At 42.8% G+C, this 27,584-nt stretch overlaps 3 protein-coding genes across 4 annotated transcripts; 1 reads left to right on the top strand and 2 right to left on the bottom strand.

Annotated features, from left to right (window-relative positions):
* Positions 1–14,027: 14,027 nt before the first annotated feature.
* On the bottom strand, positions 14,028–18,373 carry pcare1 (photoreceptor cilium actin regulator 1). The gene is made up of 2 exons (XM_076107638.1): positions 15,003–18,373; positions 14,028–14,151 (listed from the first exon to the last, which is right to left on the bottom strand). The coding sequence occupies exons 1-2, from the start codon at positions 18,371–18,373 to the stop codon at positions 14,028–14,030; spliced, it is 3,495 nt and encodes a 1,164-aa protein (XP_075963753.1).
* Positions 18,374–20,347: 1,974 nt separating this feature from the next.
* spdya (speedy/RINGO cell cycle regulator family member A) lies at positions 20,348–22,954 on the top strand. The gene is made up of 5 exons (XM_076108308.1): positions 20,348–21,300; positions 21,431–21,489; positions 21,590–21,675; positions 21,802–21,973; positions 22,159–22,954. Exons 1-5 carry the CDS (start codon positions 21,057–21,059, stop codon positions 22,690–22,692), a joined length of 1,095 nt encoding a protein of 364 aa, XP_075964423.1. The 5' UTR covers positions 20,348–21,056; the 3' UTR covers positions 22,693–22,954.
* A 1,193-nt stretch (positions 22,955–24,147) lies between these two features.
* On the bottom strand, positions 24,148–27,012 carry trmt61b (tRNA methyltransferase 61B). Of its 2 annotated transcripts, XM_076107785.1 has the most exons (8): positions 26,893–27,012; positions 26,004–26,678; positions 25,817–25,919; positions 25,537–25,727; positions 25,328–25,419; positions 24,504–24,688; positions 24,334–24,414; positions 24,148–24,257 (listed from the first exon to the last, which is right to left on the bottom strand). In XM_076107785.1, exons 2-8 carry the CDS (start codon positions 26,673–26,675, stop codon positions 24,223–24,225), a joined length of 1,359 nt encoding a protein of 452 aa, XP_075963900.1. In that variant the 5' UTR covers positions 26,676–26,678; positions 26,893–27,012; the 3' UTR covers positions 24,148–24,222. The 2 variants fall into 2 exon arrangements, with proteins under 2 accessions (XP_075963900.1, XP_075963899.1); XM_076107784.1 differs by having other exon boundaries at positions 26,004–26,999.
* Between the last annotated feature and the right edge of the window lie 572 nt (positions 27,013–27,584).

Below are 27,584 nucleotides of genomic sequence, written 5' to 3'. Positions count from 1 at the left end.
AACTATGAGTGTCCAATATGTAATATATTTTTTTAATTATTTTTTTATTTTGCCGAGAAAGTAGTACATACTTGTTTTGAGTTGTGTACCTATTTGGTTGATGTGTCAGTCCACCAGTCAGAGACTGAAATATTAATGTTAATTAATTTGTACAATTTTACCAAAACGCTATGTTAATGAAAAAATACCACACTAATGGTATCCCCATCAGCCTCCGCTGTACTTGGGGCTTACTGCTGAAACATAGTTTTTTGCATGCACTGGTCGATATAGAGATTTTCGGCTATTTTGCTTCCATGACATGTCTTATTTTAGACTAGTGGAAAGAAAACATCCAATATAAACATGTAGGTGTTTCATTTATGCTTTGTATGTTTGTGTCTGTAGATTTCCCCAAAATGTACCAAAAGTCAGCATAAGTTAATGCCTCATTTGCATATTGAAACATAATATTTCATAAAAGGTGTAGTGCAAAAAATAGTTGTCTTCATGTAAGTAACCAACGGGAAGTTTCATGCTGATATCAGGTCATTTTTTACCATAATCACCTGTAGTGTCTTCAAAATGTTTTGAAAAATTGTACATGGATTTTGTTATTTCTCTCTCTGAGCAAGAAATCTCTGACATACACCAAACTTTCCACCTTGATACAGTATATTCAGAAGATTTTTTCGGAGGGGTTTGTTCATATATTATTTATAGAATTCATAGATATACAGTTTAATAACATTTTATTCCTAAAACATGGAGAAAATTGTTGGCTGTTGACAGTATTCTCTGATTTATGGAGCGATGAAAAGAGACATCCAAAAGTTCCCTGTGATAAAAAAACGTTTATGACCCTAATATGTCAACAAAGCCAACCAATCATTCTGAACCTGCCTTTATCCGATGTTCAGATTTGTGATCTGGAAATGTATGCAAATTAGCACAGATATTTAATAAGATAATGGCGAAGATAATAAGATTATTTGCATAATTAAACATAACATTTCAGAAAACTTGCAATACCAAAAATAATTGTCTCAATGTAAGTAATCAAGTGGGGAAGTTTCATTGTGATTTCTATTAGTTACATTTTTTTTAACCCTATTCACTTGGAGTGTCTCCCAACACACCCTAAAACAAGATGGTGAACATACCAAACATGATGAGAGTGACTCACTATACTAGCAAACTAAAATGCTGGTCTATTGAGAGTGCATCATGAAACCGGTGGGCCGCGCTCGGTCTTAACCACACCAGCACCACAGCGACCCCCTTTGCACAACCCTCCGCCACCAGATAAGGTCCCCCGTCAGTCACGTCGATCCCTGGGACATTGTGACATTTGGCGAGTGGAACAATGTCAAAGCTGCTTACCTGACCTTTCACAGAGTCTCTCTCTCTCTCTCTCTCTCTCTCCCCCCCCCCCCCCTTGGTCAACCTCGACCGCGTTTGCGGACATCGCAATCTCCAACAAGAGCTTTTGTGCTCTTGAGTTAAGATGGACTGGATAACATTAAACAATCAACACAGCGCAAAATACAAGACATGATTTAAAAATAGAAACATTTAGAAATTTACAATAAAATATAAAAATATGGTAAACAAACAAACAAATAAGAGTATATTAAAACAAGTATATTATTAAAGTGTCAAGTGTATATTAATAGGGATAAGAGTGCAAGGGTATTTAAGAAGCAGCCAATCACCCTCTCAGCAGAGCGAATGATGCGCTGCAGCCTGCCCTTGTCCTTGGCAGTGGCTGCAGCGTACCAGACCGCGATGGAGGAGCAGAGGATGGACTCAATGATGGCTGTGTAGAAGTGCACCATCATTGTCTTTGGCAGGTTGAATTTCTTCAGCTGCCTCAGGAAGTACATCCTCTGCTGAGCCTTCTTGGTGATGGAGCTGATGTTCAGCTCCCACTTGACGTCCTGGGTTATGATGGAGCCCAGGAAGCGGAAGGACTCCAGAGCGTCGACGGGGGAGTCACACAGGGTGATAGGGGCTGGTGGGGCTGCATTCTTCCGGAAATCCACAACCATCTCCACTGTCTTTAGAGCGTTGAGTACCAAGTTGTTCAGACGTCACCAGATGGTCAGTCTGGTCACCTGTAGGCGGACTTATCTCCACCAGAGATGAGTCCAATGAGGGTGGTGTCATCCGCGAACTTCAGGAGCTTGACGGACTGGTGCCTGGAGGTGCAGCTGTTGGTGTACAGGGAGAAGAGCAGAGGGGAAAGAACGCAGCCTTGGGGGGAACCGGTGCTGATGGTCCGGGAGGCTTAGACGTGTTTTCCCAGATTCACACGCTGTTTCCTGTCAGACAGATGCTGTCATGCACAGCATCTGTAAAAAAAAAAAACAACAATGTAAAAAAAGTTATTCCTACCTATATAGATTGATGAGTGAAGGTGTGATAAAGAATGTGTCATGATAAAACCTTGTGTTCTTATTACACCTGAACAGCTTCATATCAGGTTAACATGCGCCTCTGCATGCAGCAGAGATGACTGAGCGTATTGTACAGTTTCCTGGAAACAAATCAGCAGCATTGAAGAAGAGCGTGACACCATGACCAAGAATCCCTTTGCTAACACTGCCACCCGGTGCACGGGAACATCGCTGCACTCATTGTGCTGCGAGGCGGCAGCACTTCTCAGTAACACACTGGTACAATATAAAGACAATGTAGCTCCTGCTCAGTGCCAAGGCCGAGTCACTTTATTCCCTCCCAAGTAGACAGGAGCAACTGCAGACAGCATCCAAAGAAGAAACATGCAAGTAAAACTGCATTCATCCAATCAAGCACCGCTCTTAGTTTGTCTGTATTTCTAGTCCCGGCAAGAGTTGACAGACCCTGAATGCTAATGCCGTTATTGAGATGCAGAGCATGCCAGCACTGTGCCGGGACCCCAAGCCCTCATGCAGTGAGTGAGTACAAAGCCCACAGATGTATGCACACGCTCCCAACTACTAGCCCAAACAACGTACACTCACAATTTGTCTTTGAGGATGTGAGGGGCGTCTTAAAGCTTCAGGATCTATCCCTTTATATGCTTATCCACCCTGCTCGGAATACCAATAAAGCTCTGCCCATCCCTCTCCCCCTCCCCTGCTATTTATTTTCATTATTGCTTGTTATCACCCAGGCAACTGATTGAACCTGTTCCTGTTAATCACCGCTTTTTCATCCAATCATCGCTTTGACACTTAAGCGATCTGAAAGTAAAAATTCTCAACTTTCGTGTCGTTTGGATCTTTGATTGTTCTATCTATATGCAAATGACCCGTAAAACCAGTGACTCAGTATATATTTTTGTTTGGGAGGACTGCACCAACCGACCTGTTTAACTCGACATCATGTATAAAACAATAATAATAAAAAAGATTTGAAAAAATAACAAAGTCACAAATTCAGTAAGTTAGAAAGAAGCTTCCTGGGGATCATAGTTGTATTTATTTGCAGCAGCCTCGCAGTCCTGTAATGAAAATATTCAGCCACAATCTAGTCAATGCAGTGTGTGTGTGTGTGTGTGTGTGTGTGTGTGTGTGTGTGTGTGTGTGTGTGTGTGTGTGTGTGTGTGTGTACAGTTGCCTGGCTGCTGAATGTGCACAGCCTTGTTTTCTCTACTAGAAGCTTTATGATTCCCAACGCTATCTGAGTGCGTATAGTACATTTCATATTTCAGCATGCGAATCTCCCACAAGATGGCTGGCTCTCACACAAGGAGCCGATGAGTAACATTTACATAGAAATCAAATTGGAAGGCAATTTAATACTACAGCTTTGAGTGTTCAACAAGTATATGGCCTTTTATTATTGTAACTTCCATAGCTGCGGAGGAGTGGAAATGTGTTTTAGAATCACACTCATATGATGGTCTTGATATTAAAATCAGCTTTTAACGTTCTATCATGTGTCCTCTGGCTTAAAAAATACTTTCTTATATTGAATTAAACAGATTTTTGAATGATTAAGGGACTGTGCAGTAAGTACTGGAGGGGAGGCGGGGTCTCGGGACAGACATAACTGTCGAACGGCATGCTGGGTACAGCTCGCCGTCCGTCGCTCGCTACAATATTAACTGTTACACCACTGAAAGGCATGCTGGGTAGTGCTTGTCCTCAGTTGCTCGCTACAATATTACCTGTTATACAGCTGAACAGCATGCTGGGTACAGCTCCCCCTCCGTCGTTCGCTACAATATTAGCATGCACAGTGCCGAACGGCATTTTGGATACGGCTCACCTTCTGTGGCTCGCTACAATATGAACTGTTACACCGCCAAACTGCATGTTGGGTACAGCTCGCTCTCCAACGCTCGCTACAATATTAACTCACCCTTTAGCCTCCCCAATATTTACTTCGATATATCCTAATTCGAACTTTGAGACATGAACAAAATAACTCGTTTCACAGTAGTCACGGCCAACACCGGTTGAGTTGTGCTTGGCCACAAAAGTAGAGCCCAAAAGTAGGCCCTCTAATGTTTTTTTTTAAATGAGCTAAAGATCATCGTGTCCTGGTCGACACACGGCGGGCCTGACCTCAACTACCAATATACATATTATAATTAGAGTTAGCCAACTTTAAATGATGCATTACGCATGCCGAGGGATAACAATAGCATTTAAACATTAATATCCATAAAGGTTGACATGTACTCTATGTTTCTGCAAACTGACATATTGGTCGTGTTGGCTAGCTAGTTGACTGATGGAAAAAATAAGGCCACAATTTTGGAGCCAGACTATCCTCCTGACTATCCTCCCATCAGGAAAAGAAGAAAGACCTTTACTTTTCACTTCCCCCTCCAACATGAATCATTTGTGTACAGTCCCTAACAACTCCAAACCTCTCATCTGCTCTGCTTGTCTCTGATACCTCATGCTTGCAGGAAAATAATCTTATAACCAACCCATTTACATAAATATCAACACGCGGGGCAAACCAGTTTGAATGTTCCAAAGTGCGCAATCAGCAAAAATTAGCATCACAAGACTCGGTGTGAGCTACGTCGTTTAGAGACGAAAGAGTGTCGGGGCCTGAGGGCAGGCGGATAACAAAACACGAGGCAACTGATCTACAGTAGATGAAAGACATGCAAGTGGCATGAAGATTCCTCTTGTGAATGCTTTCGCTTATGGCATATTAATATAGCGAAAGCGCAGGGCTGACATGCTTGGAATAAATATAAAAACATATTTTTTGATTTTTAGCACTCTAGTTTGGATTTGGGAGAGAGTTGTTCATGTCTGTCTATAGGAAGAACATGTATGAATTTTGAAACTATGTATGCGTAGTTTCCCTGTAATAGCCTGTCTTATTGTTCTTTATACAGCATACATAACAGAAAACATATTTTAAAGTCCTTTCAACACCTCACTACGCCGTCCAATGTTTGAGCCTTTATTGCTCAAATTGAGGAGATAAAACATTGCCAGTGCATATTTTTTGTGTCAGATTCAGGAACTTTGTGGGTTTTAAATATTCATATTCACGAAAGGTCCTCCTCTGGTGTCCGACCGGTCCACTCTCATGAACGCAATATCTCAGTAACGCCTGGAAGGGAATTTCATCAAATTTGGCGCAAACGTCCACCTGGACTCAAGGAGGTCACTGTCACCTCACATCCGTCCCATTCTCGTGACATTTCAGTAACGCATGGAGTGGATTTCAAAGGTGGACTGATTAGAACTGTGACCTCACGAAACACATTTATGGCCATAACTCAATAATTATGTGCTATTTATCACAATTTTACAAAACCATACATACAACTGTGATACGGTCATTTTAGTCCATCATGTAAAAGCACTAATATAGTACAAAATTGTACATGACAAAGCAAATCAACAGGAATATGTAATTCCTTTTACGCAAACACACAAGAAGCATAACTGAAGCACATCGTTCGCCCAGATAGGAGGAGGAACGGGAGCACAGAGACAAGCGGATTCAACATGTGTCAACAAATGTCCTGATAGAGAGAGAGAGAGAGAGAGAGAGAGAGAGAGAGAGAGAGAGAGAGAGAGAGAGAAAATCGCTAGCTAGCTTATAAAACAACAGAGGGTTGTTTAATTAATAAGTTAATATTGTTCTCATCAGCAGGACTACTGGGCTTATGTCATAAAATGACATTGGGGCCAACCCTGCTGCTGCATAATGAAAGTTTAAGCAACTTACTCAAAACTATGGCAAAAATAAAGGATGAGTTTGGATTTAAAGGCATTTTACATTTTTCAGGTTTTTTTTAGGCTCTGTTGCCATCCGAGTACAGCTACCATGGTTCTCATGGAAAAAACAGTGATATTTCTTTTGCGAAACTCCAGAGGATGACTGTCGACATTCAACTTTCTCACTTCCCATATCAGCAGATGGTCGGCAGAAAGTCTCAGCTTACACTGTTAACATGCATGGTGTCTTTTCAAAATAAACTTCTGTCTCCACAGGAAGTTAGGTTTAGGCAACACAACCACCTCGCTGGCTTAGGAAAAGAACGCAGTTGACGTTAACTTTGCTGACTAATGACTCGGCTTCACTACCGAGTGACAAACGAGTCATGGGACTATAACGTTAGCCTACTTTTAGTTTTGCACAGGACACGAACAGCGGTCTCCTGGACGAAAGTCCTGTGTTTGTCTGTTGTACTTAGCTCCACCCACAAGTGTCATGTCTGGTAGCCAAAAAAACGAGATGGCGACGGCCAACAACCAAGATGGCGACGGTTCTTTACAAGAGATATGTTGAGTGGAGGATCCTGTTTTGCTAATGAAGCGACAATGATTAGAAATGGCTACAATGTTTAATTCTGCAGATGCATGCGTTGCTGAATGACTGTCATATCTTTAAATCTTTAAACTGCTTGTCAACAAACTCCTAATCACTGGTGACATGACGGCTTGTGCAGACATTCATCATACTGTCTTGATATAATCACTGCTTCCTGAATGCACTGCAGGTTCTCCACTTTATATAGGAGATGTCCTCCCAATATGTGACCACGTGTTAACATAAAGCTGTCACAGCATTTTTGCAGCATATGCAATGGCATCGATTTGTCTAAAAATGTAAAAAAGAATGCATTCATCATGCACAAAGTAGGACACGAACCCTTTAATCTGATGTGAGTTAGTGACGCAGGCCGGCAGATAAGTTGTCTGAGCGAGGACCCTCTTTGCCAAAAAAAAAGAAATCTCTGAATGCTCGCCATGCTCACCCCCTCCCATCAGACCGTGTTTTTCTGCATCTGCATCAGTGTGGCCCAGCTGGAGCTCACCTTCCGGTCAGGGCTGTTTTGACACAGACGGTTATCAGACGGTATTATCTGGGAGCTGCCATGTGTCGGACCGGTGCTGGGCACACACACGGGGCCCGATAAGAGGCGACCATGGCAGCCGGCTGGTCATGTTTTGTCCTCAGCCCCGCCGGACCAGAAAGCTCAGTGTATCTGTAAGCCAGCCGGAGGAATCGGCCTGTGTAAACGGGATAAAGAGAGGCACTGTGGACTTAAATGTTTGCTTTGGTCTCGGATTGCGCGATAAATGAAGTCTGGGGCCGGCTCACCGAGATGCAGGGAGTTTTTAGATGGCGATACTTTGTTGGTATTGTGTCGGAGCTCTCCTACAGTGAGGACTCATTGGAGCCTGAGTGCAGATTGTCTTCCAACCACGTGGAAAATAAATAAAAAACGTCTGAAACATGTACACTTGTTGGTGAATATCCAGATAAATGGACTGAAAATTGTAATATGTAAAGCAAATGATGGAGTTTGGTGGAACCGTGCTGTTACATGCTGTACCTGAAACGCACACACTTCTAATCAGTCAGGTAACATGAATTCTCAACTTAAACTGTCATTTATTTTTTTTGGCACAGCACAATCACCTTACAGAGTTTTAACAACAATCGCCAATTTTCTTTGAACAAGTCAAATGACAAAAGTTCAACGTCCGTTCTACTCCTATTCCATTTCTACGGATACCTCACAAAACATCTGTGGGTGGAGGTCGGGGTGGATTGCTGGGCATACAAACTGTGTTGCCAGATTGGGTGGTTTTCCACTACTTTTTCTTTCATTTGAAGGGTAAAAATGAGTTTGACGATTGGGCGGGTTCTCGACTCTGATTGGGCTATTTTGTGTCCGTCAAATCTGTCAACACCAGACGCCAATGTTTGCATCCTCTGTTTGTCTTCTACCAACAGTGTGGATTGTCTTTTTGGAAGGCACTGACAGAAATTGCTCTTATGGAAGTACGTCTTCATTTCTACAAGGATTAGAAGTAATATTGTGATCATTAGTGTGTGTTTCTGTGTGTCTAGTGTCTAGTGCATCTACTGTGTTTGTGTTTGCCAGCGTGGTTGCCGCGGCGCCAGTCAGATTCCGGGCAACAAATGCAAATGTTTGGAACCGTGACATCCATTGAAGAGCTGGAGAGCAAGGCAAATGTTGATTTCACCTCCTGACAGGCTGCACAAACATGCAATAACAACGTTGGAGTCGGCAATTATGAGAGGAGCTCATTCAGTAAATATCCCTTTAGTGCCATCTCATTAACAGAGAAATAAACTGGGATAATGAACATCATCCTTTAACTCGTCGTTTACCGTCCACAACGCGCCACATTCCATTCCACATTTTCTATTGGAGGGAGTATGAAAGGTACAACGTTCTTCTTACAATATTAAAGCCGAGGAGCAGTGGTGCCGTGCTGAGGGTGAAAATGTCCTTTGATTGCTGTGATTAGGACGAGAACTGCTTCCAATGAATGTTTCTAAATGCAGGGCAGGTGGACAATATTCCGTCCCCCGGGAGGGGACAAAGGTTTTTACTTCCCATACTGAATGGCTCTCTCAGCAGGTTTGGTACTTTCCCTTCAGAATACAATCAATTTTCGCTTTGCCCTCCAGCATTCCAAGGGACCACACATTGGGCCAATCAGTTATAACTGACACTAATATCCACCTGTTCCAGTTTGTTTCAATAAAGAGTTAATACTGCGACAAACGCACCTCAGGTGACCGTCCTCTTAGGGCATTGTACAATGGATTTGTTTGATTGCTCCGAGGCAAATAAACCCATGTTGAGGGAAATTGTTTGTTTTTACTTGGAACTCTAATTTCAGGATCTTTCTTATATAAGTAAATCCCCATGAGTCGGTTGGCGCCATAATTCTTCTTAGCTCATGAGTTCATTTTGGTCTGATAAAGAGGTGACTCCGACGATAAAATTCCCGTTCATTTCTCCAATAGACTGTGTTATGTGACCGATGGCTGGAGCGTGTGTGGATGGGCATGAAACTCTCTCAGTCGCTTTTACATTAATCCGCGCAGATTATCTCTGTTTGCGCAAGCAAAATTGCTTTGAGCGCGACTACTATCACTGCTCTTCTTTCACGTTTACTCTCGCGTGAGCAGAGATATTCTGCGCGGAGTGATGTAAAAGTGCTCGTCAAAGTAAAATACGCACGCGGCTGTTTAATTTGCACGCACGGAACCTCTACACACGGGCGCGCGTGGATCTCATTTGCGCTCTCGGATTTTGACAGTGATTTTCCTTCATACTAATTCTACTTATATGTAACCTAGAACTCCAGTGGGCCCTTAAAGCTCCAGACTTGCTGAACTGCTTTTGAGCTAACTTAGTTGAGGTTGTTTCGGGAATGTGTTTTTCATAGGCAATAAATGAAGGCCAGTGAGGGGCCTTTTATCAAATACCATTACGAGCTAAGAAACCATAAATGTAAAGATAGACCAGGAAAAATATTCACCCAAAGTCATGAACAGATGCATGAAAATAATAAGCTAATAATCCCCAATGTTTTGTGAGAAAATGCTGTTGTTTGTGTTCACCTCCATAACTTATTTACGAGGCTTGTGGGTGGATTGTTTAATTAAAATAAATTTAAAATAAAGTCGCACCTGACCTATTTAATTATTTCTATGACTGGAGACGTGAATGTATAATGCCTCGAGAGGAATGATTTTTGGTGACATTTGATAGACGGGAATGTAATCTAAACTACATCAGTTGTCACACATAAATAAAAGTATAGTACGTATCCATCAAAATGCAATGCAGCCTGAATCTCAAAGCCCTATCTCTGACTCTCTGAGGGAATGCTGAACAGCATCATTAATACATCTGTATGTCAACATCCCCTCACCAACATGAGCATTGTTTTGTTCAGTGGTAATTCCTTTTGGTATAATCCACACGTTTTGTGTTCCTGTCCCTCAGGAGAGGATTCAGATCCAGCAGATGTGTTCCACCATGTCATCCTTACACTATTCTGCATTCAGTGTTTGACACGTTAAAGATGACGGCGTGTTTGCCCCATCGTCTGAGGATAACAAGACAAAGTGAGATGACGCTGCATTGCATTTGCGTTCCATATGTGCCCTGTGCATTCTGACTGCAGAGGGGTGATGGGAGACGGATCGTGGGGTGAGACACTCCTCTGGTGGAGGACTGCAGGCAAAGCAGCTTCAAGCAACCTGCTATTGTCAATGAGTTAACCGGAGGACGGATGTTCACTAATCCACCAACTGCAGCTCCTTATCTAGAAAAGAAAGAAAGCAAAAGTATTCTGTGCAAGAGATCATTTCATATTTATAGTAGAAAGGAAGGCTGACACAAGACTGATGTGTTATTCATGTTAATAGTGTTTTTATAATCTCCTCATTGCTGCAGTGACCAATCTTTTCTTCTATGTATTTTGATACGATTAATAGATACGATGTTATTAATGTATTACATACCTACTCTTACAGTAGCCCTTAAATGAATGGGGGGCTGTTTTGTTCCGTTTTTTTAACGATATGCGTTCTTTAGAAGTGCTTTTATTAAAGGGCCAGTGTGGAGGATTTAGCGTCATCTAGCGGTGATGTTGCAGATCGCATCCAGCAGAAACGTCTCCCGTATGCCGAGCGTGGAGGAGAACTATGGTGGCCAACTCAAAGCTATGTATCTAGAGCCAGTGTTTGGTTTGTCAACTCTGGGCTACTGTACAACATGGCGGGGCAACATAGTGGACTCCACAAGGAGGACCCTGCTCTGTCTTTTCGACATAAACGACTCATTCTAAGGTTACAAAACCTATTTCCAGCTGATTATGCACTAAAGAAAACATTAATATTCATTTTTTTGCCAATAGATTCCCATATATGCTACCCACCGGTCCTTTAATCTCTAATTGGGGAAATTGTTTGTGTGTATGTGTTCTATAATAAGCAAGCTTTCGATAAGATGGTCAGGAAGGTCCCCAGAAAGCTGTTATGGATGTTTGTTTACATTAATAAGTAGTGTAGTAGCTGGGTAGCATAAACCTTGTTCGAGGAAATTGTATTGAAATCCGTGAAAATGCTTAATACAGTTTCACAATATGAACTAAAACTTGAAGATATTGAATTAACTTTAAAGGGTTGAATTACATTACATTTTAAGATTATTTATATTATATGATACTATGTATGTATGTATATATGTGTATATATAAGTGTATATATATATGTATGTATATATGTATGTATGTATGTACTGTATATATATGGAGTAATGTGTGTTCCAATGACAGGTATCTATTGATAAATACAATACAGAAGGGACAGTGAATGACCTGGACACACAAACACACACACAATGTGTTTGTTGAATGTAATTGTATTACATGTATTTTTACAAATCAATTGTCATGTTGTGTTAATGTTGTGTTAATATTCATATCATTGTGTCCTTTATATGATTCTTTTTTTATTTCAATGCTTTGGCAACATTGTCTTTTGAAACTTCCATGCCAATAAAGCCACACTGAGTTGATAAATAAAGGTTTACTTTGTGCATGGATCGCACTGCATTTGGCAGAGAGAGCATTATTACGCCAGCGCCAGCCATGGCGGCTTTAGTTCCTATGATGGAAACCTAATCAGCAGGATTGTTTTGAGCTGATCATCTTTCGCTGATTCCTTTGAAAACTGCCAAACACACGGAGCAGTGTTTCAAATAGGAAATGAACGGGAAGTGTTTCCAAGAGACAAAATGAAAGAGAGGATACTATTGACCCTTGAAAATATAAGTTATTAAAAGTAACGATAAAAAGAACTACAATATCCAATTTTACCTAAAATGGTTGTAAGCAGTTCAGTAGGCTACAAGTTCAAATATAATACGATGTAAATATTCTCAAAGAAAACATTTGAAGCATTAAGTTATTTCTTCCTTCTATCCTCACATCAAAGTGTTACGCATTTACGTTCAGTTCAGTTTGTGGTTGCCAACGGTGTTCTACTGTGTTATTTCCTCATTGATTTCAACTGTTATAAGGAAGACAGATGATTTATTCAACACAGGAATATTCAGTGCAAGCCTCATTACAATGCATGATTCTATCAAAAGGCCAGAAACAGGAACTCTGCCCAGCACTGGGTCACAGCTGCTGGACAGCAAATCATTCTACTTTCAGCCTCTTCATCAGCCCGAAACAAGGCGCCCAGGTTATTGTAATCCACTTTCAATGATGTGGTAAGATCCGCTTTGCATGGCTCCGATGTTGATGGTTTAAAGGAGTTGATGAGATTGTTGTTGTGGCACAAAGACGTAATCATGAAGTGCTCTCAGGTTAATATAGATAGTGGATCTGCTGGAGGGAAATGTTGGATGATAAACCACAAAAGAGCTCAAAAATCCGACGCTATTTCATCATATCGTAGGATATTTCTTGCATGCTTCAACGTCTGGTATTTCCACTGGAGGGGTTTTCCCTCGTGGATTTGTTCTGCTCGAAGGCCTCAGTTACATATAAGCTTTCGCTGACCACAATTGGGGATTTTGCAAATGCGGCTTAATTGCCACCTGCATCTCGTTAGCATAAATTAGCAAATAAATGATATTCAGAGGAGACCTAGAGTTTCCCAAGTTCTGGTCTTGTGTGGATTGTAACACAGTATATATAATGGCTTTAGCCCCGATGATGTCATCATCATGCCTGCAGTGTGAACTGTTAACAGTTTAAAAAGTGTAGTAGAATGAATTGGTATTTGCAGCTTCTAATGATAGATGCTGCTGGGTTGCATTGTGGGTAATGTTGGATCCAGAGTGTTTGGAGCTTGACTCCCATGCATGGACTAAATCTCACCCTCCGCTGCCTCAATCTTGACCTTTATTTTTCAAGAATCATTAATGAAACAGCAATAACGCGCCGCATTAACCCTTTGGTTTCACTGAAGCACACCTATGAGTTAAATAATGTATTAATGAAGGAAACAATTAATGTTAATAAAATGGAAGATGCAAAAGTATGAATGATTGTATGAGTTTTTTTATTATTAATAAACACGTTGTAAAAATTAAACATGAAACGGAAACAATTGGTGAAAAAAACAAAACATCTTAAATACTGATTGAGGTTGGCTTTATTTTTTATCTTGCAGCATAAGACAACAGAGAGAAAGGCGTCTCACTGAAAGAATGAAACTATAGTCAATAACAATAATATTTCATTATTGATGATGACATTATTGCTTGGATTAATACTTGCCAAAAACCAAAGACATATCTTTGATAAGATTCAAATCCTGGAATGGTTCATGGCACTGATGCGATGAAGTTACTTTCAGCTCATTCAAATGATGGCTTATCTGTCAGTAATGGAGCAATACTACTCCGTTATTTATTGACACACTTTAATATTTGTGGCGTTTTTTTTTTCTTTTTTAGAATTAATAGAAGTTGAAACAGACAACTCAGACGATGAAAACACCTGAATCTTCAGACTTATTACGAAGCCAGGTAATGAATTCCATATATTGTAAAAATGAAATTGTGTACACGGTACACGCAGAGAGTGCACATGCTCAAGTATGCATGCAAATATGCACACCTTTTTCACCACATTTTATCATTAACATTGTGGGAATGCACTACCACAGCAAAGTGGATACAATTTGTTCTTCCACTCTTTGCGGTGGCATAAACACCGTCTTATTAAATCCTTGTTAAAGCCTGCTAATCCATAATCCTACTGCCCCGTCATTGGTCCCCTTTAGTCTCTGTGGAAGGCCTGTCCGACAACACACAGGTCCGGGTGGGATGCCGAGCGTAGAGTAGCTCTGAGGTTTGATTGGCTCCCCCATAATTCTTCGTCCCAAGTTGGTTCATCGTACAGCCTATGAGAATGAATGGAGAATGTTGTCAATAGCAATTAAGGAAGTGGGCCAGGTGGGTTTGTGTCAGTTAGAAACAGGGAGGGTGTATGAATGAGATTAGTTTGTGAAGTGTGTGTGTGTGTGTGTTCACTCAGTCAATCATGTGTGTTACTGTAGACTATTGTGACATGTAACCCTTAATATGCTCAACATTTAAAATGAATGCAGTATTCAACCTAGAGGAGGCAGGTTAAGTTACTTGTGGAGAGAATTAAATGCAAAGGCCGGCTTTATATCTTTTATATTCTATGTGATACTCTCTATCTGATGTTTCTATAATTGAAATATTCTTTTTTATCCTTTATGTATTCTCACTACATCTTGGAAACATGTAATCTTTAAGTATAAATCATAAAAGGGCACTGAATGATCTAATAATGTAATATAACAGCATTGTCAAATCAGTTAGGTACCTACACAATATACTGTCTTTTATGAAACTGCCCTTGCTTATCTCAGACGTAGTCATGTCCCAGTAGACATAGTCATGTTTTTATTGAAGTATATTGTGTATGTAAAGTAGATGGGTAATGTTTGAGGTATGATATTATGGCTTTGCTCTATTTTATTTATTTATATATATATATATATATATAAACTGCTTCTTATAAACTAAATCAACGTAACTAGAAACCATTTTCTTTATAATTAATGCCAAATTACATTGCCCACTGTCGAAAATTTTGGAAGAATTAACCATTCCATACTAGCAACTTGAAGGTACCTATAAAATAAACCATTACAACAGATTCAATGAAAAGCCACATTGAATGACTTAGAATGTGGAACATAGAAACATGGTAAACACTCACCCCTGTGAGAATATTGCTGGCTCACTCCCACAAGTCTCAGCCACTGAGATGCCTGGCGATCTTGGTGGCAGACTTAGACTTGGCCTTCGATCTGAATGGCTACGTCGGATGAAGGGTCGAGGTCCTTGAACAGATACAGGAAATTTCCCACGACTCCCCCAAGAACGGGAGAGAAAGGAGACCCCGGTAGAGGTCCATGCTTCAGGGGGTCGGGGAACTGGACAAGGCTGGGCCTCAAACAGGGATGGCGATGCGGGGCAGAAGACTGAACGTGCGTTTTTGATCATCCGAGCACTAGATGAGTTTTCAGTGCTGTTCTCCCTTGACCATCTTTGTACTTTTGGCGAGGCTGGTGGAGATGGTGCTCTGAAAGGGTAGGAAGAGGAGGAGTTCGAGTTTGAAATATTCTGCTTTGTGACAGGTGGGCTGGGAAGCCTCCCTTGAACTGCTGTTGGTGTGGGGAGTGTCCTGTTAACAGGGGGGCTAGCTGAAGAAGGTGGAGTAGGTTGCCTTTTAAAGTTGTGGGGACTGGGAAGTCTTCGATGTAGACTGCTTGGTGTAGAAGGTGTAGAGGGTAACGTTCGCCCCCTATTCGCAGGTGGTTGGCTCCTGACCACAGAAGGAGGAGGCACTGTAGACACTGTAGTGTTACATCTAGGCACTGAACAGTTGCCACCTTCTTGTATGCCTGCTGATTGTTCTTGAATGGCAGATGTATTTGTTGATACATAACTTTTTGACGATCTCTGTAAGTCTGAAGACTGTCTTGGGTGCATGATCTTTCTGTCTTGCTGGTACAAGGAATCCTTTTCCTTCCCTGGATCTGCCTTCAGTTGGACTTCTGGTTGATTGACCTTTGACGGAGCGGATGTGTGTTGTTGATCCGCTCTAGGAAGGGAAATAACTTTTGAAGCCTGTGGCAGGCCTCCTTTACTTGGCAGCACTGTCACTGACTGAAATGAGGCCCTGAGTCGTTGCGATACTGCAGCCCTTTTTAATGAAGGCGATTTTCCAGGTTTTGTTGCCCCTTCATCTGCTACAACAGTTAAAAGATTCTGGGCACTTTCGAAGGAATTGTCCATTAATACTTCCAGCGGAGGGGGAGGAAGACTATCCAGATCAAAATCGTTGTTTTTCTCAGATGAAGTAGTTTCAGGTCTACAACAGGTTATCCCACTACTTAGCACAGCTTCCATATTCCCTAAACCAGGTAACACAGGAACGCCACACTTCCGTACTCCTTTGAGGGGCCCCAGAACTTCAGGACCTTCTAGATCCTCTATTCCTTGACTAAAGGTATCGATCAGTCTTTTGACTGAGTTCCTGCCTCTGTAAAAAGCTGAAGATGGCCGTGGTGATGAAGGAGGGCTAGGGGGTGGGGTGGCTTTTATCGGACCCTTGGGTGTTTTCTTGTCCTTAGGTTTATCATCTTCCACATCACTAGCTACCTCCTGTTTTTTACTGTTGTGCCTTGTAAGGCCTGCTTTGCCATTAAGTGTTTGGGGATTGCTGTTCTTCTGTAGTGAGGGATGTTTGCGATGTACTGCTGGAGATTGTGCTGGTGAGGTTCCTTGATTTGGTTTCAATGGTGCAGTCTTCATTATCCCACTTGCCTTGCTTTTACTCATCCTTTGTAACCTCAAATTTAAATCCTTCTGGGTCCTCTCTAGTTCAAGCAGAGTAGGATCTTCACCTTTGCTCCGCAGGGATTCCGCTGACTGGGAACGTCGCTCTCTAGCCACTGCGGTCTTTTTTACCACAGCATTCCGAATAGGTGCTGTTGTTTGAGGCCTCCTTGGAGAACGTTCCTCCTCATCCGTCCACTGTCGTCTACTGTTTTTTGGGCTGTCACCTACCTTTGTTTTGGCTCTAGCATTCTGTGATGGGACAAATTGTATCCTACCACTGATAGCATTTTTCATTTTGAGAGTCATTTCAACATTTTGAGGATTCTCTATGCGCTTTGGGGGCAGGCGGCATGGATGTTGTTCACGTTCTACAGTTGAAGAATTTGATCGCTTTCTAATCCCCACATCTCCCAGGCCTCTATTCATCACCTCCTCCTCCTCCTCGTCATCATCGTCATCTTCTTCCCCATAATCTAAGGAGAATGATCCTAGCAATGAGTCTCTTTGGTAATTGGCCATTATGGTACATGTGGAACCTAATGAGTTGAGTGAGGTGAGGGAAACACTTGGACTTATTTGACTTGCAAGCCTTTGCCTTGATACTCCTTGCCTAATGTTCATGGAAGTGTATTCCATAGGACTGACAGGTGTAGTTCTATTTGTCCCAGTGGACGCACCACTCTCTCGTCTATGGCGTCTTTCAGACCCAGCAAGGGATTCGCTCTCAGCCCCAATACCACTGTCCTCACTAAAGAGAGCCGAATCCTCTGGACCGGGCTTGCGCAGGGAGGCCATTTCAATGCGAGATAAGAGTTGCATTAGCCTAGTCTCTACTGCACGTTTGACTTTCAGTTTCTCCTCTAAAAGCTCTGAGACAGAGGCAAAGTATTCCACTGCCTCCTCCAATGCACACTCCCCAATTCCGGCAACAGTCTGGCTCACATTTCGCATTCTCTGTGTGGTGTACTGAAGCAGCTGCTGCAACAAATCCGGTGGGGGCTCAATATTAGCAGAGCCAGACTTCAAAGGTGGAGAAGATGAGAGGTTTTTCAGTTGACATGGCCAAGCAAGATGTTCTCCATTTTCTTTTAAAACTTTTTCTCCCTCATCTGCCATCTCCTCCAGTCCCTGAATCATTTCCTCATAGCGTAGAGCCATAAAAGCAACCATGGTCTGCACAGAAACCTGTGTTTGGGTTGCTTGTTCCAAAAGTCCCAGTAAAACATCATATTTGTTTATGCTAGGATTCAAAAAGGCATAAGCAGCTTTGTGAGCTTTAACCAAAGGTTCAGGGAAGTCCACTTTCTCTACCGGTGGTTTATCTTTGTCCTTGTCTTTGTTTTTAAGCCCCTTAATACCTCTGGTATTTTTTTTTTGTTTTCTGCCAGGCTTCTTTTCTGTCACCTCCTGCATGTCAACGTTTTTGTCTTTTCTCTGTGAAACTGTGTTGTTGTCTATTCCTTGACTCCCGAGTTTATCCACGGTTAATGCTTCAGGGGCAAGCTCAGTTACATATCTCTTTTTCTGTGGTGTTAAACGAGCCTCTTTCTGAAGTATCTGGCTTTGTCCAGCCGCCTTTCTCTCCTTTGTATCCCCATCCGTTGATCCCGTTGGATTAGGATTCACTCCATCTTCGAAATGGGAATCTCTGGGGTTTCCTTGAGGTGCAGGGGGAAGCATCCTCCCCTTCTTCATGGGACCCAGAATCCCAAAATTGTTACCTTTGGATGGTGAGCAACCCATTTTGGATGTTTTCAAATACAAGCAGATTTTTTGTGTCTTCTCTGAGACACAGCAGTGCAGTGAATGGTGCAAAGAATAGCCAAGGTCCTTAGCCACCTGCTGTATCTGTCATTTTCAGATGGCTGAGGTTGTCAAGTCTGATGAGATCCCTCCCCCCAAGGATGCTGCCAAAACAAAACCTTGATACATCCATTTTACAAATTTCTCTCATCTGTCATAGATAGGCAAAATAAATCCACCGATCGATGCTCATGTTTAGAAAAAAGGTCCTTGTAGCGTGCTCTGAAACACATGCCTCTCTACCTTACACAAGACAAGCAGCTGAAAGGATTAGTGAGGCTTTCAGTGAACTCCTCACCATGCACATATGTCACGTTAAAGCATATAAAACGTACCTACTTGTAAGACTTTAAGCTCATTTGCGTAAGGGGAGCTGGCCTCAGGTGGCTTTTTATAGCCAGCAAAACAATATCTCCCTATTTAGCCCTAGGGGCATTTCTATTGCAAAAATAGAAAAGATCTAATAAATTTCAAAGGAAGGTGAAAGTGTTTTTTTTCCAATTGCATGCAGTTGCAGTTTTATGCAGATAATACTAATAGTTCTATACTATATGACAGTTGAAGTGATATACAATACAGAAAAGTAATATAACTGTTGTTTTAATAAACATTAATAATGTTTAATTTTACATAATCAAATACCTTTGCCATACAGTTGTGCAGTACGTTATTTTGGTGATTTGCTAATCTTCTTTTATCTTCTATATCAGTTCACTGGAACATGGAGGCGAGTTTGAAATAACTTGAACTGCCTCTGCCTCTTTGTAGTAGACAGTGAAGTAAAAAAAAAGGAAAAACTGTATTCATCTTTCCTCTTCAGCATGTATTTTAAAAGCAAAATTTAGTCAAGAAGATAACACAAATTAATTCAAATTAACAGGAAAAAATTTAATGAATCAGATTTACAAGGCTGAGCTTTATGGTTTGATTAGAATGATAACAATGTACACTTAAACATGATGGAATGACAACATAATTTGTCCCTTTTTTGTTGTACAAATTAATAATTTGTGAATACATTTAAAATCCTTTCATTTGTTTACTCTTTAAATACCTATTTTTGGTTATATATGAACCTGCCCCCTATCACACATAACCATACACGTACAAACTGAATCGCTTTAGTATGGAAGATGCTCAGCACTCAAACCACGAAATGCTTTTTACCTCATACATGGAGTCAGATCATAGCAGGAACACAAAGTTGACAGTTTTACCCCTATCCATGTAACCCATTTGCCTCAACATGTTCTTATACCCTCATTTAAACTACTGTAACTGTTTCGCATTTTCTGATATTTTCTTTGCCAATTTGTGTTGATTTTATCCCTGTAATCTCTGTCAAGTCACCATTTAATACATTATTTGTTTACAGCAGCTAATAATAAAAATAACAAGATCGTTAACCCCCCACTTTCACAAATTACAGCTGCTCTCTGCTGTCAAATTATGCTCAGTCAGTACACAGATCAAACTTTCACAATTCCCTGACCTGTCTGTCGCGTTCCTTTATGCAATACTAGCCTAGGCTATTGAAACATGAAATAAATATGAAATATGAACTTTTGTAAATCAATCCAACCAGGTGTTACCCACACACATTTATGTATTTATTGTGAATGGCACAACAATGTTTAAAGTCAAACTAAACTGATGGCCTATCAAAATAATGATCTCCACACTATGGGAAGACACTAAGAAAGTTTTCAATAATCATTTAAAAAAATATATATATATAAATATATTATATATATTTTTTTTTTTTTGCAAAGGTATGTTCCATATATTATTTTATCTTCATTTGAATGTGTCTCTTTATCTTTATTTCTACTTGTTTAATATTCAAAAAACGCAGGCTGTAGGTTCGCATTATTTGACGAAGAAGAAGAAGAAGAAAAAGAGCGCCGTGATTGGTCTTTGCGTCCCCGCGTGCAGGTGTACTGCTGACGTGACGTCTTGTCTACTCTGGCTAGTGCTTTGTACCGACGGATGACTACGTTATTCGCGGGTTTGACTGTTTTAAAAGTAGTACTTTTTTAGCGTTCTCTGCCGTTCACAGGGGCATTATTCACGTCAGCTCTTAGCGCTATCGGGTTCTGTCCCGCTGTGTCACTGATACGGGTGTTAGTAACACGGAAATCTGTCGACTTTTGATCGGTTTTTTAGGGTAGCTTTGACTGTCTAAACAGCTCAACTGTGCTCCATTCGCTGAAGCCGAAAGGAAAAACCATAGAGGTGAGGACTCGGTTGACGGGCGTTGTTAGCCCTAAGCTTAGCTTTAATACTTTTTTTTTTTACTAGTTCCCAAATAACGTTACACTCAACGAAATAATGTTAAAGTTGGCTTCATACAAGCTGGAAGCCCTCGGCCACTTTGCTAGCTGACCGCTAGCTTAGTTTAGTAACGTTATCTGGTTGAATCAGGTACTAACTTAGCTTAAACTGGCTCGTTGCGTTTTGTGTATTCTGAACAAGCAATATAATGGAATCTTATTTGAGGTTTGCAGCTAGGATTTTAACGGGTTTTTTTTGTTTGTTTTTTTGTTTGTTAACTTCATAACTCTCATCCATTTCCTCTCAGAACACTCCACAACTGTCTACTGCAGATGACCCTAACTGAAGCATGATGAAGCGCACACGCAGGCTGCTCCCTCGGTGCCAGGCTCCCTCGATAACTGTTGGGGCGACATCCAGCAGCTCGCAGTCCCTCCACACCAGGAGAAGTCACCGGCTCAGAGGAGCCAGCGGCCAAGACGCCCAGAGCCAGCCGGGCCCGCGTCGGGACGAGACGTTCCGTGTCAAAACGACCCTGTCCCCAACCATCGTCATGCAGCGGCAGGAAATGGCGTCGTTCTTCAGACTTTTCGGTATAAATTCCCCCAATAAAATGTTTTTTTATTCGGTGGCAATCAAAGTGATCAGTCTTACTTTTCAACTTGAAAGAATAAAAAGAAATGTTTGGCGTTTGATTGTTAAATGATTGTGTTTTGGTTACAGATGATGACCTGATCCATGACTTTCTGTGGATGGACCGCTGCTGTAAAATGACTGACAGGGTAAGTTGTCAAGTAAATGGATAACTAAATAAATGGCACATGGAGCGCTTAAAAGCTACTTGCAATCAACTGACTCTAACTTTTCTTCCTAATTAACCAGTACCTTCTGGCCATGACCTTTGTGTACTTCAAAAGGGCCCGCTTCACTTTCGCTGAATACACCAAGAAGAATTTCTTCATTGCACTGTAAGTTTAAAATAAAAAAATAAAATACTATCTCTATTTCTTTATCTTGTTGTTCTCGTAAAAAAGTGTGCCACCGCTGGGCAAGCTGTAAACGCCTTAACAGTGATTTGTGTGCTCCATCGCTAGGTATCTTGCCAACACCATGGAGGAGGACGAGGAGGAGAGCAAGTATGAGATTTTTCCATGGGCGCTGGGCAAGAACTGGAAGAAGCAGTTTCCCCGTTTCCTCAAGCAACGAGACAAGCTGTGGGCTCGCGTCGAGTACAGAGCGGCTGTCAGCAGGCGCTGCTGCGAAGAGGTACGCGGCGTAATTGCCTGAGGGGAATGATGAATGGCTCTGGGACTCTTTTTAAGGGTCTTGTTTTTTGCTGCACAGTGCAGTTTTTATGGCTTTAGATGAAGTTCCATCTCTGTTGTTGATATTTTTTTTCTGATGGAGCTGTATTTATGTATTTCTTGGTCTCCCTCTCTTTGTCCTTCCAGGTGATGGCCATCGTGTCCTCTCACTTCGTGTGGCAGCGAGAGCGGTCGGAGCACCACAGCGGCGCCCGGCGGCAGTACGGGGAGCTGGGCCGCATCCGCGTCCCCCGCGGGCCCCTGGCCTCCCCGGTCTCCTGTCCCCTCTGCAAACGTGGCTCAGCGTCGGATCGGGGCCCGTGCTCCTCCGCCTCTCCCTCCAGAGGCTCTTCGGCGCGGACCCCGAACCCCACCTTTTCCCACCCGTTCACCTCCATGCTGAGCTTGGAGGTCACGCCCCCCAGGGCCGCAGCCTGTCGGAGGAAGGCGGCGGAGGCGAAGATCCAGACGAGGCATTCCTTCTGCTGCAGTGCTGAGGTTCCAAGTAGGTCCCAGGCTTCCCAAAATGATCATAAAATCCATCTCAGCAACTTTGAACCAGAAGATTTTAAAATGGAAATGATGGCAGATAAACTAGTACCGTTCTTTTTTTTTTTTCTTTTTTTTTATGTTGCATGTGTTGTTTGCCACACACTAATATACAGTAGGTCTAATAGCTAAAAATATGACAGAAAGACATCCACAATCTTTGTGCATATTCATGAAATCCTCACTGCTGGATTTTAGATCAATCATGAGTTTAAGTCTAAACTCTGCCTTGAGCATTTCAGAGCTCTCTTTGTTAAGCTTACTTGGTGTCTGGATTGCGTGTAGATGTGATTCATCTGGATGCACCTGGGAGGCATTTCACAAAGCGGGATTAGAAATTAAAAGATGGCACTCTATGTCCTGTGACACCGACTTAAAAAGCTTGAATATTTGGTTTAGGACATCATATTCATTGCTCCTACACACATTGTTTTATTCATTAACATTTATCAAATAACCACAAAGTTAATTGTCCATGTATCATCAGTTCTTACGAAAGTAAATCAATCTGGAGTTTTGCCTCTTAACACAGTGGCTCCCAGCCTGGGGTCCGGGCCCCCCTCATGGGGGCGCCAAAGATTGCACCGGGATTTGTCTGCACCGAGGTTGTCAAAGTCAGAAGTATAACTTAAGTCATAACAACACACCGACTGTATAGTTTGTACAAAAGTAAGTTTTTAAAACATGAAATATATATTTTTGTTTTAGTGTTCATAATCTGTTTAATCCTATTTGTGCCCGGTGTCAGATAAAGAACAGTATTAGTTTTATTAACTCCAGAAGATGATTTTCTTGTTTCAAGTTGTGCTAAACTCCCATGTGTGTCTCCCCAGGAGGAGAGTCCTCCGGTGGGTCTATGTACGACCCCTCCATGGACTGGATCAGCGAGGAATAAGTAGAGCGTCAGGGTGCCGCTGCCTCCGCCTCTTTCATGCCGCTTTTACTCTGAAGTAAAGGTCTGAAAACTTCACCCGTTTGTTGTTCACCGCTTTTTTAAAATGAGAACGCGGACCCGACTCGGCAGAACCGGTCCGAAACAAAGTTAAGTAAAAGTTAGCTTGTTTGAGAATGAGCTCATGTCATTCCATATACACCATTATAAGAGGATTACTGTTTAACCTGCACTGAGTTCTTTGTATTTATATATTTATTTATTTATGTACTGAAGCACTTTTTTTTCACCACTTATTTATGTGAAAATGAAATGACAAGCTGGATGAATCAAAGTTAACGTAGTCTGTCACATGCTGGGATCGGGGTTTTTTAGCGTTGTTGCCGATGTGCCTGTTTCATGATCCAACACTGCCTCTTGAGTTTTGAATAAAGGCTTGAGCTAAAATGTGTCTTTTTGAGAGCCTGTTCTTTCTTTGCACTTCACTCAAGTTTCCTCACAGGAACGGAGCGGACACACCCACCTGTCTCCCTTTGTTCTGCACATACAGAGCTATTAAATCGCTGGCAATTACTGTAAATATTACCATATGGATCCCTATGTAAAGAGACAGTTTCACTGAAGTTATTGTCTAGATTTTTGACTTGGCATTTACAAGATGAGACTCTTAAAATGTGCATCAAAAAACACCACAGTGAACATTGATCATTTATTCATCAAATAATTTACAACAACAGTTATGTCCCAGGGTTCCTTCCGGGGCAGACGAGCTACCGCACACACTTCCTCAGTTTCACCAGGAACGCTGAAAAATGGAAAAACACACGATGAGCGTTCACTGACGCACGCTGTGGACCGGGACTATAAATGTAATATCTGACCTGTGTGGCTCATCTGTTCGGGATGAGGTCTGGCGATGTAGGGAATACTCCCGAAGGCTGGGTGTTCCTCCGCGCTCATCTCTGAAGTGCGACAGTAAAACCTCGTTAAATAAATGCTCTAAACCGTCATCATTGAAACAGGCGCTGGTCGTGTGGCTTTCTAAAATCACCTCTGTCGGCCTCCTCCCTCTGGTCTTGGTCCAGGACGGGATCTTTCCTGACGCAGTACCTCCCGTCTTTCTGGAGGGCCGGAGCCACCACCCAGTCTCGGATCGGGACCTCGACGATGCGTTCGCACAGCAGAGGCAGCGCCAGACATCTCAGCCCCTCCAGCAGGTCGATGACCTGTGTTATGCTGCGTAACATAGGTCAGAGTGACGGTCCAAGGTCTTAGAATCAGGTTTGTTTTTAGTATTTTTATGCACTCAAGGCAATCAAAAATTCAAGATGTGCACATTTAAATGACACGTCCCACTTTAAAAGAAAGTAACACTTTGGAACACATGCTTATTTGCCGAGAGATAATTAGCTTAGCACAAAGACTGGAAACAGTTGTAATTGGCTAGCCTTTCTGAAAAATGACTGACTTAACATGCATATTGTTCCAATAAGTGTTCCAATAAGGGTGATTGTGCCAGACTATTTTGGAGCAATAACTTCCTAAAATCTCGTCATTGCCGCCAAGTTGCCAGGCAACTGCAACCTGTCCCTTTCAAAATGAATGAGATGTTTCATGTTTGTTTTAGACGTGCATGTTAGGCAGATTTTTGTCACCTCAGGCTAGCCGTTTCCCCACAGTCTTTATGCTAAGCTAAGCTAACCGACTGCGGCCTGTACTGAGCGGACGGATGCGAGAGTGGCGTCATCCTTCTCTGCTAACTCGGGAAGAAAGCAGTGAAGCATGTTTCCCTAAATGTCGAAACTGCTACTTTGTCAGGGGCTCGATCCTGCTCTCTGGGTTTCGGCTTTTTAAAAAAGGTGGGGATATACACACTTGGCGAGGTAGACGGCACACACAGCCCCGAGGTGCAGATGCGGAACCACGGCGGGCAGAACCAGGTGAGGGTTGATCAGGTCGAGGGCCACCTGCAGCGGACAGAATCCACGCAACGGGTGAGCAGAGCAGGCATCACAAAAAATGTAATAAAACCTAATTCCCCAGAGTTTTTAAAAACACATAATCAGGCGTTGCCGGACACTGACCGCGTGGAATCCCCGAGCGGCGAGGAGCGGCGAGGCCTCGGCAAGGTCGCCGATGTGAAACTGGACGTTGTCGGGCCACTCCTCGCCTCGCCGCACACTCCATGACGCCCTCCAGCGGTTGTAGTTGAGCACTGCCCTCCTGTGGTGGTCCTCCCTGACCTCCACGCTCAGCACGCTGCCCTTACAGCCGACTGGGGGAGGGGGGGGCAACAAACAACATAGCATAAGAGACGATCAATGAGGATCAGTGAGACAATGACTGAGTCAGACGGGTGCACACCTGCTCTGGACAGGAACAGAGACATGGCTCCGGACCCGGACCCCGACTCCAACACACGGTCTCCCTCTGTGACGTCCATCATCATGAGCATTGCACTTGCATCCTGGGAAGGAGAGAGACAACACAATTAGGAAGAGTGAGAAGGCACTCAGGCGGGACCGTGAAAACACGCAGCCCAACCCTGCACCTTAGGGTAGGCGATGGCCGGGCCCCTCTTCATGTACAGCGTGTAATCCTCCAGACTGGCCCGGCGCACGAGGATGCGAACGCCCCTGCTCGTCTTCACGAAGCGGCCGGCGGGCCGCCCGGCCACGTCGTCGTGCCAGACCACCCCCCAGCTGCTCTGCAGGCGTGCCCCCGTCTGAAGCTCGAACATCTTCCTGAACTCCACCCGGGCCTTCTTGCGGTACTCGGCGACGAGCAGCTCCCCGAACGCGAGCGGGCTCTCCCCGGGGAGAGCGGGCGACACGCTCGTCTCCGCGTCCGATGCGCGCGGGGTCTCGGGGTCATCCTCCTCTACAGGGGTTGCCCCGTGATCCTCCTCTTGCGTGTCCGACACCCGGATGTTCGCGTCTTGTTCCGGGTCCTGCTGGTCGCGCTCCCTCAGCTGCAGCACCTCGGGGCTCAGGGCGTCCCGGGGCAGCAGGCTGCTGATCCTCTCCAGGGGGGACAGGGATCGCATCCGTCTGGAGGGGAGCCGGACGCTCGGGGGCGACGGGTCCGAGCTGTCTCCCTTGCTCTCGTTACATTTCACGGGAAAGGTTGAAAAGGTTCTCGTCACCCTCCTGCATTCACGGAGCGCGTCCCTGCTGCGGAGACCTCTTTGACCGGATGTGCTAATCCTCAGCAGTCTGTGCATGAGCTGGAATCCAGCAGAGGGCATTTGCACAGCCATTACTTCAGATTATACACATAGTACGTGAGCTCAAATTAAAAGTCCATCCTGACATCCCATCCATTGAATTAAAAACAGATGAATAAAAAATAAAGGCAAATGACAGCTGTAGTTATAAATATAATATGAAAAACTGGTAAATAATCGACTCAAAGTTAATCATGGCTTGAAGTTCACTCACTTCATTCACAGTGTGACAACTAACGATTCGTTGGTCTTCATTTCCCCTAAACTCCGGTTGTATTTACAGCCCAAGGACGTCACCATGCTGGAAAAACACACTGAGTCACGTCATAACTGAGCGACGGGTGTAGTAATTTAAGTCTACCAGCAGAGGGCGACATTACAAGTATCTTCTTTAAGCATTGCAGTGTGAAATTCAATCCTTCCTATTCGAAGTATGTGGACCTGGCGCTCTCATTGCTGTTGTCATTCAGTTTGCTGTCCTATAAATGCAAATGCAGGCATTTTAGAGACTCGAGGTAATTTGCACAATAACATTTCCAAGGTCCACAACAAACTGCGCCAAATATGTAAATGGTAATTGTGTCTTCCGTTTGAAAACAAAAAAAAATGAAATATGCAAATTGCCATACTTACATTAAGTTATTGGCTTGAGTTACGTGAATGCTAATTTACGAGGTGAATTTGGCGTTGGCGTTGGCGTTGGCGAGAATTGCATACTGTGTAAGACAATACAATATATGCAATTATTATTGAAGCTACAACATATTTCCACTTTTTTGAATGTGAGAGTTTAAGTACTATTGTTAACGTTGTATATCTTATTATGGAAATCACCTATTCTTAAAGCTTGATTTATTAATTCAACCCCATCTTTTTTAGTTGTTTTTATAGAAATGTATTGATATT

This window comes from Anarhichas minor, unplaced genomic scaffold, assembly GCF_050575085.1.
Source record: "Anarhichas minor isolate MPS153535 unplaced genomic scaffold, ASM5057508v1 ptg000040l, whole genome shotgun sequence".
Taxonomy (NCBI): Eukaryota; Metazoa; Chordata; class Actinopteri; order Perciformes; family Anarhichadidae; genus Anarhichas; species Anarhichas minor.
The sequence above is the reverse complement of the archived record's forward strand: the minus strand, read 5'-3'. Positions and strand labels throughout refer to the sequence as shown.

Bases quoted from the DNA above. Each gene is read 5' to 3' on its own strand.
- spdya (XM_076108308.1), top strand. From the start codon at position 21,057: ATGATGAAGCGCACACGCAGGCTGCTCCCTCGGTGCCAGGCTCCCTCG. The intron at 21,490-21,589 runs GTAAGTTGTCAA...CTAATTAACCAG, and splicing joins GCTGTAAAATGACTGACAGG to TACCTTCTGGCCATGACCTT. The intron at 21,676-21,801 runs GTAAGTTTAAAA...CTCCATCGCTAG, and splicing joins AAGAATTTCTTCATTGCACT to GTATCTTGCCAACACCATGG.
- trmt61b (XM_076107784.1), bottom strand. From the start codon at position 26,711: ATGGCTGTGCAAATGCCCTCTGCTGGATTCCAGCTCATGCACAGACTG. The intron at 25,920-26,003 runs GTGCAGGGTTGG...TCTCCTTCCCAG, and splicing joins CGGCCATCGCCTACCCTAAG to GATGCAAGTGCAATGCTCAT. The intron at 25,728-25,816 runs GTGTGCACCCGT...CCCCTCCCCCAG, and splicing joins TCTGTTCCTGTCCAGAGCAG to TCGGCTGTAAGGGCAGCGTG.
- pcare1 (XM_076107638.1), bottom strand. From the start codon at position 18,373: ATGGGTTGCTCACCATCCAAAGGTAACAATTTTGGGATTCTGGGTCCC. The intron at 14,152-15,002 runs GTGAGTGTTTAC...TCATTCTCATAG, and splicing joins CCAGCAATATTCTCACAGGG to GCTGTACGATGAACCAACTT.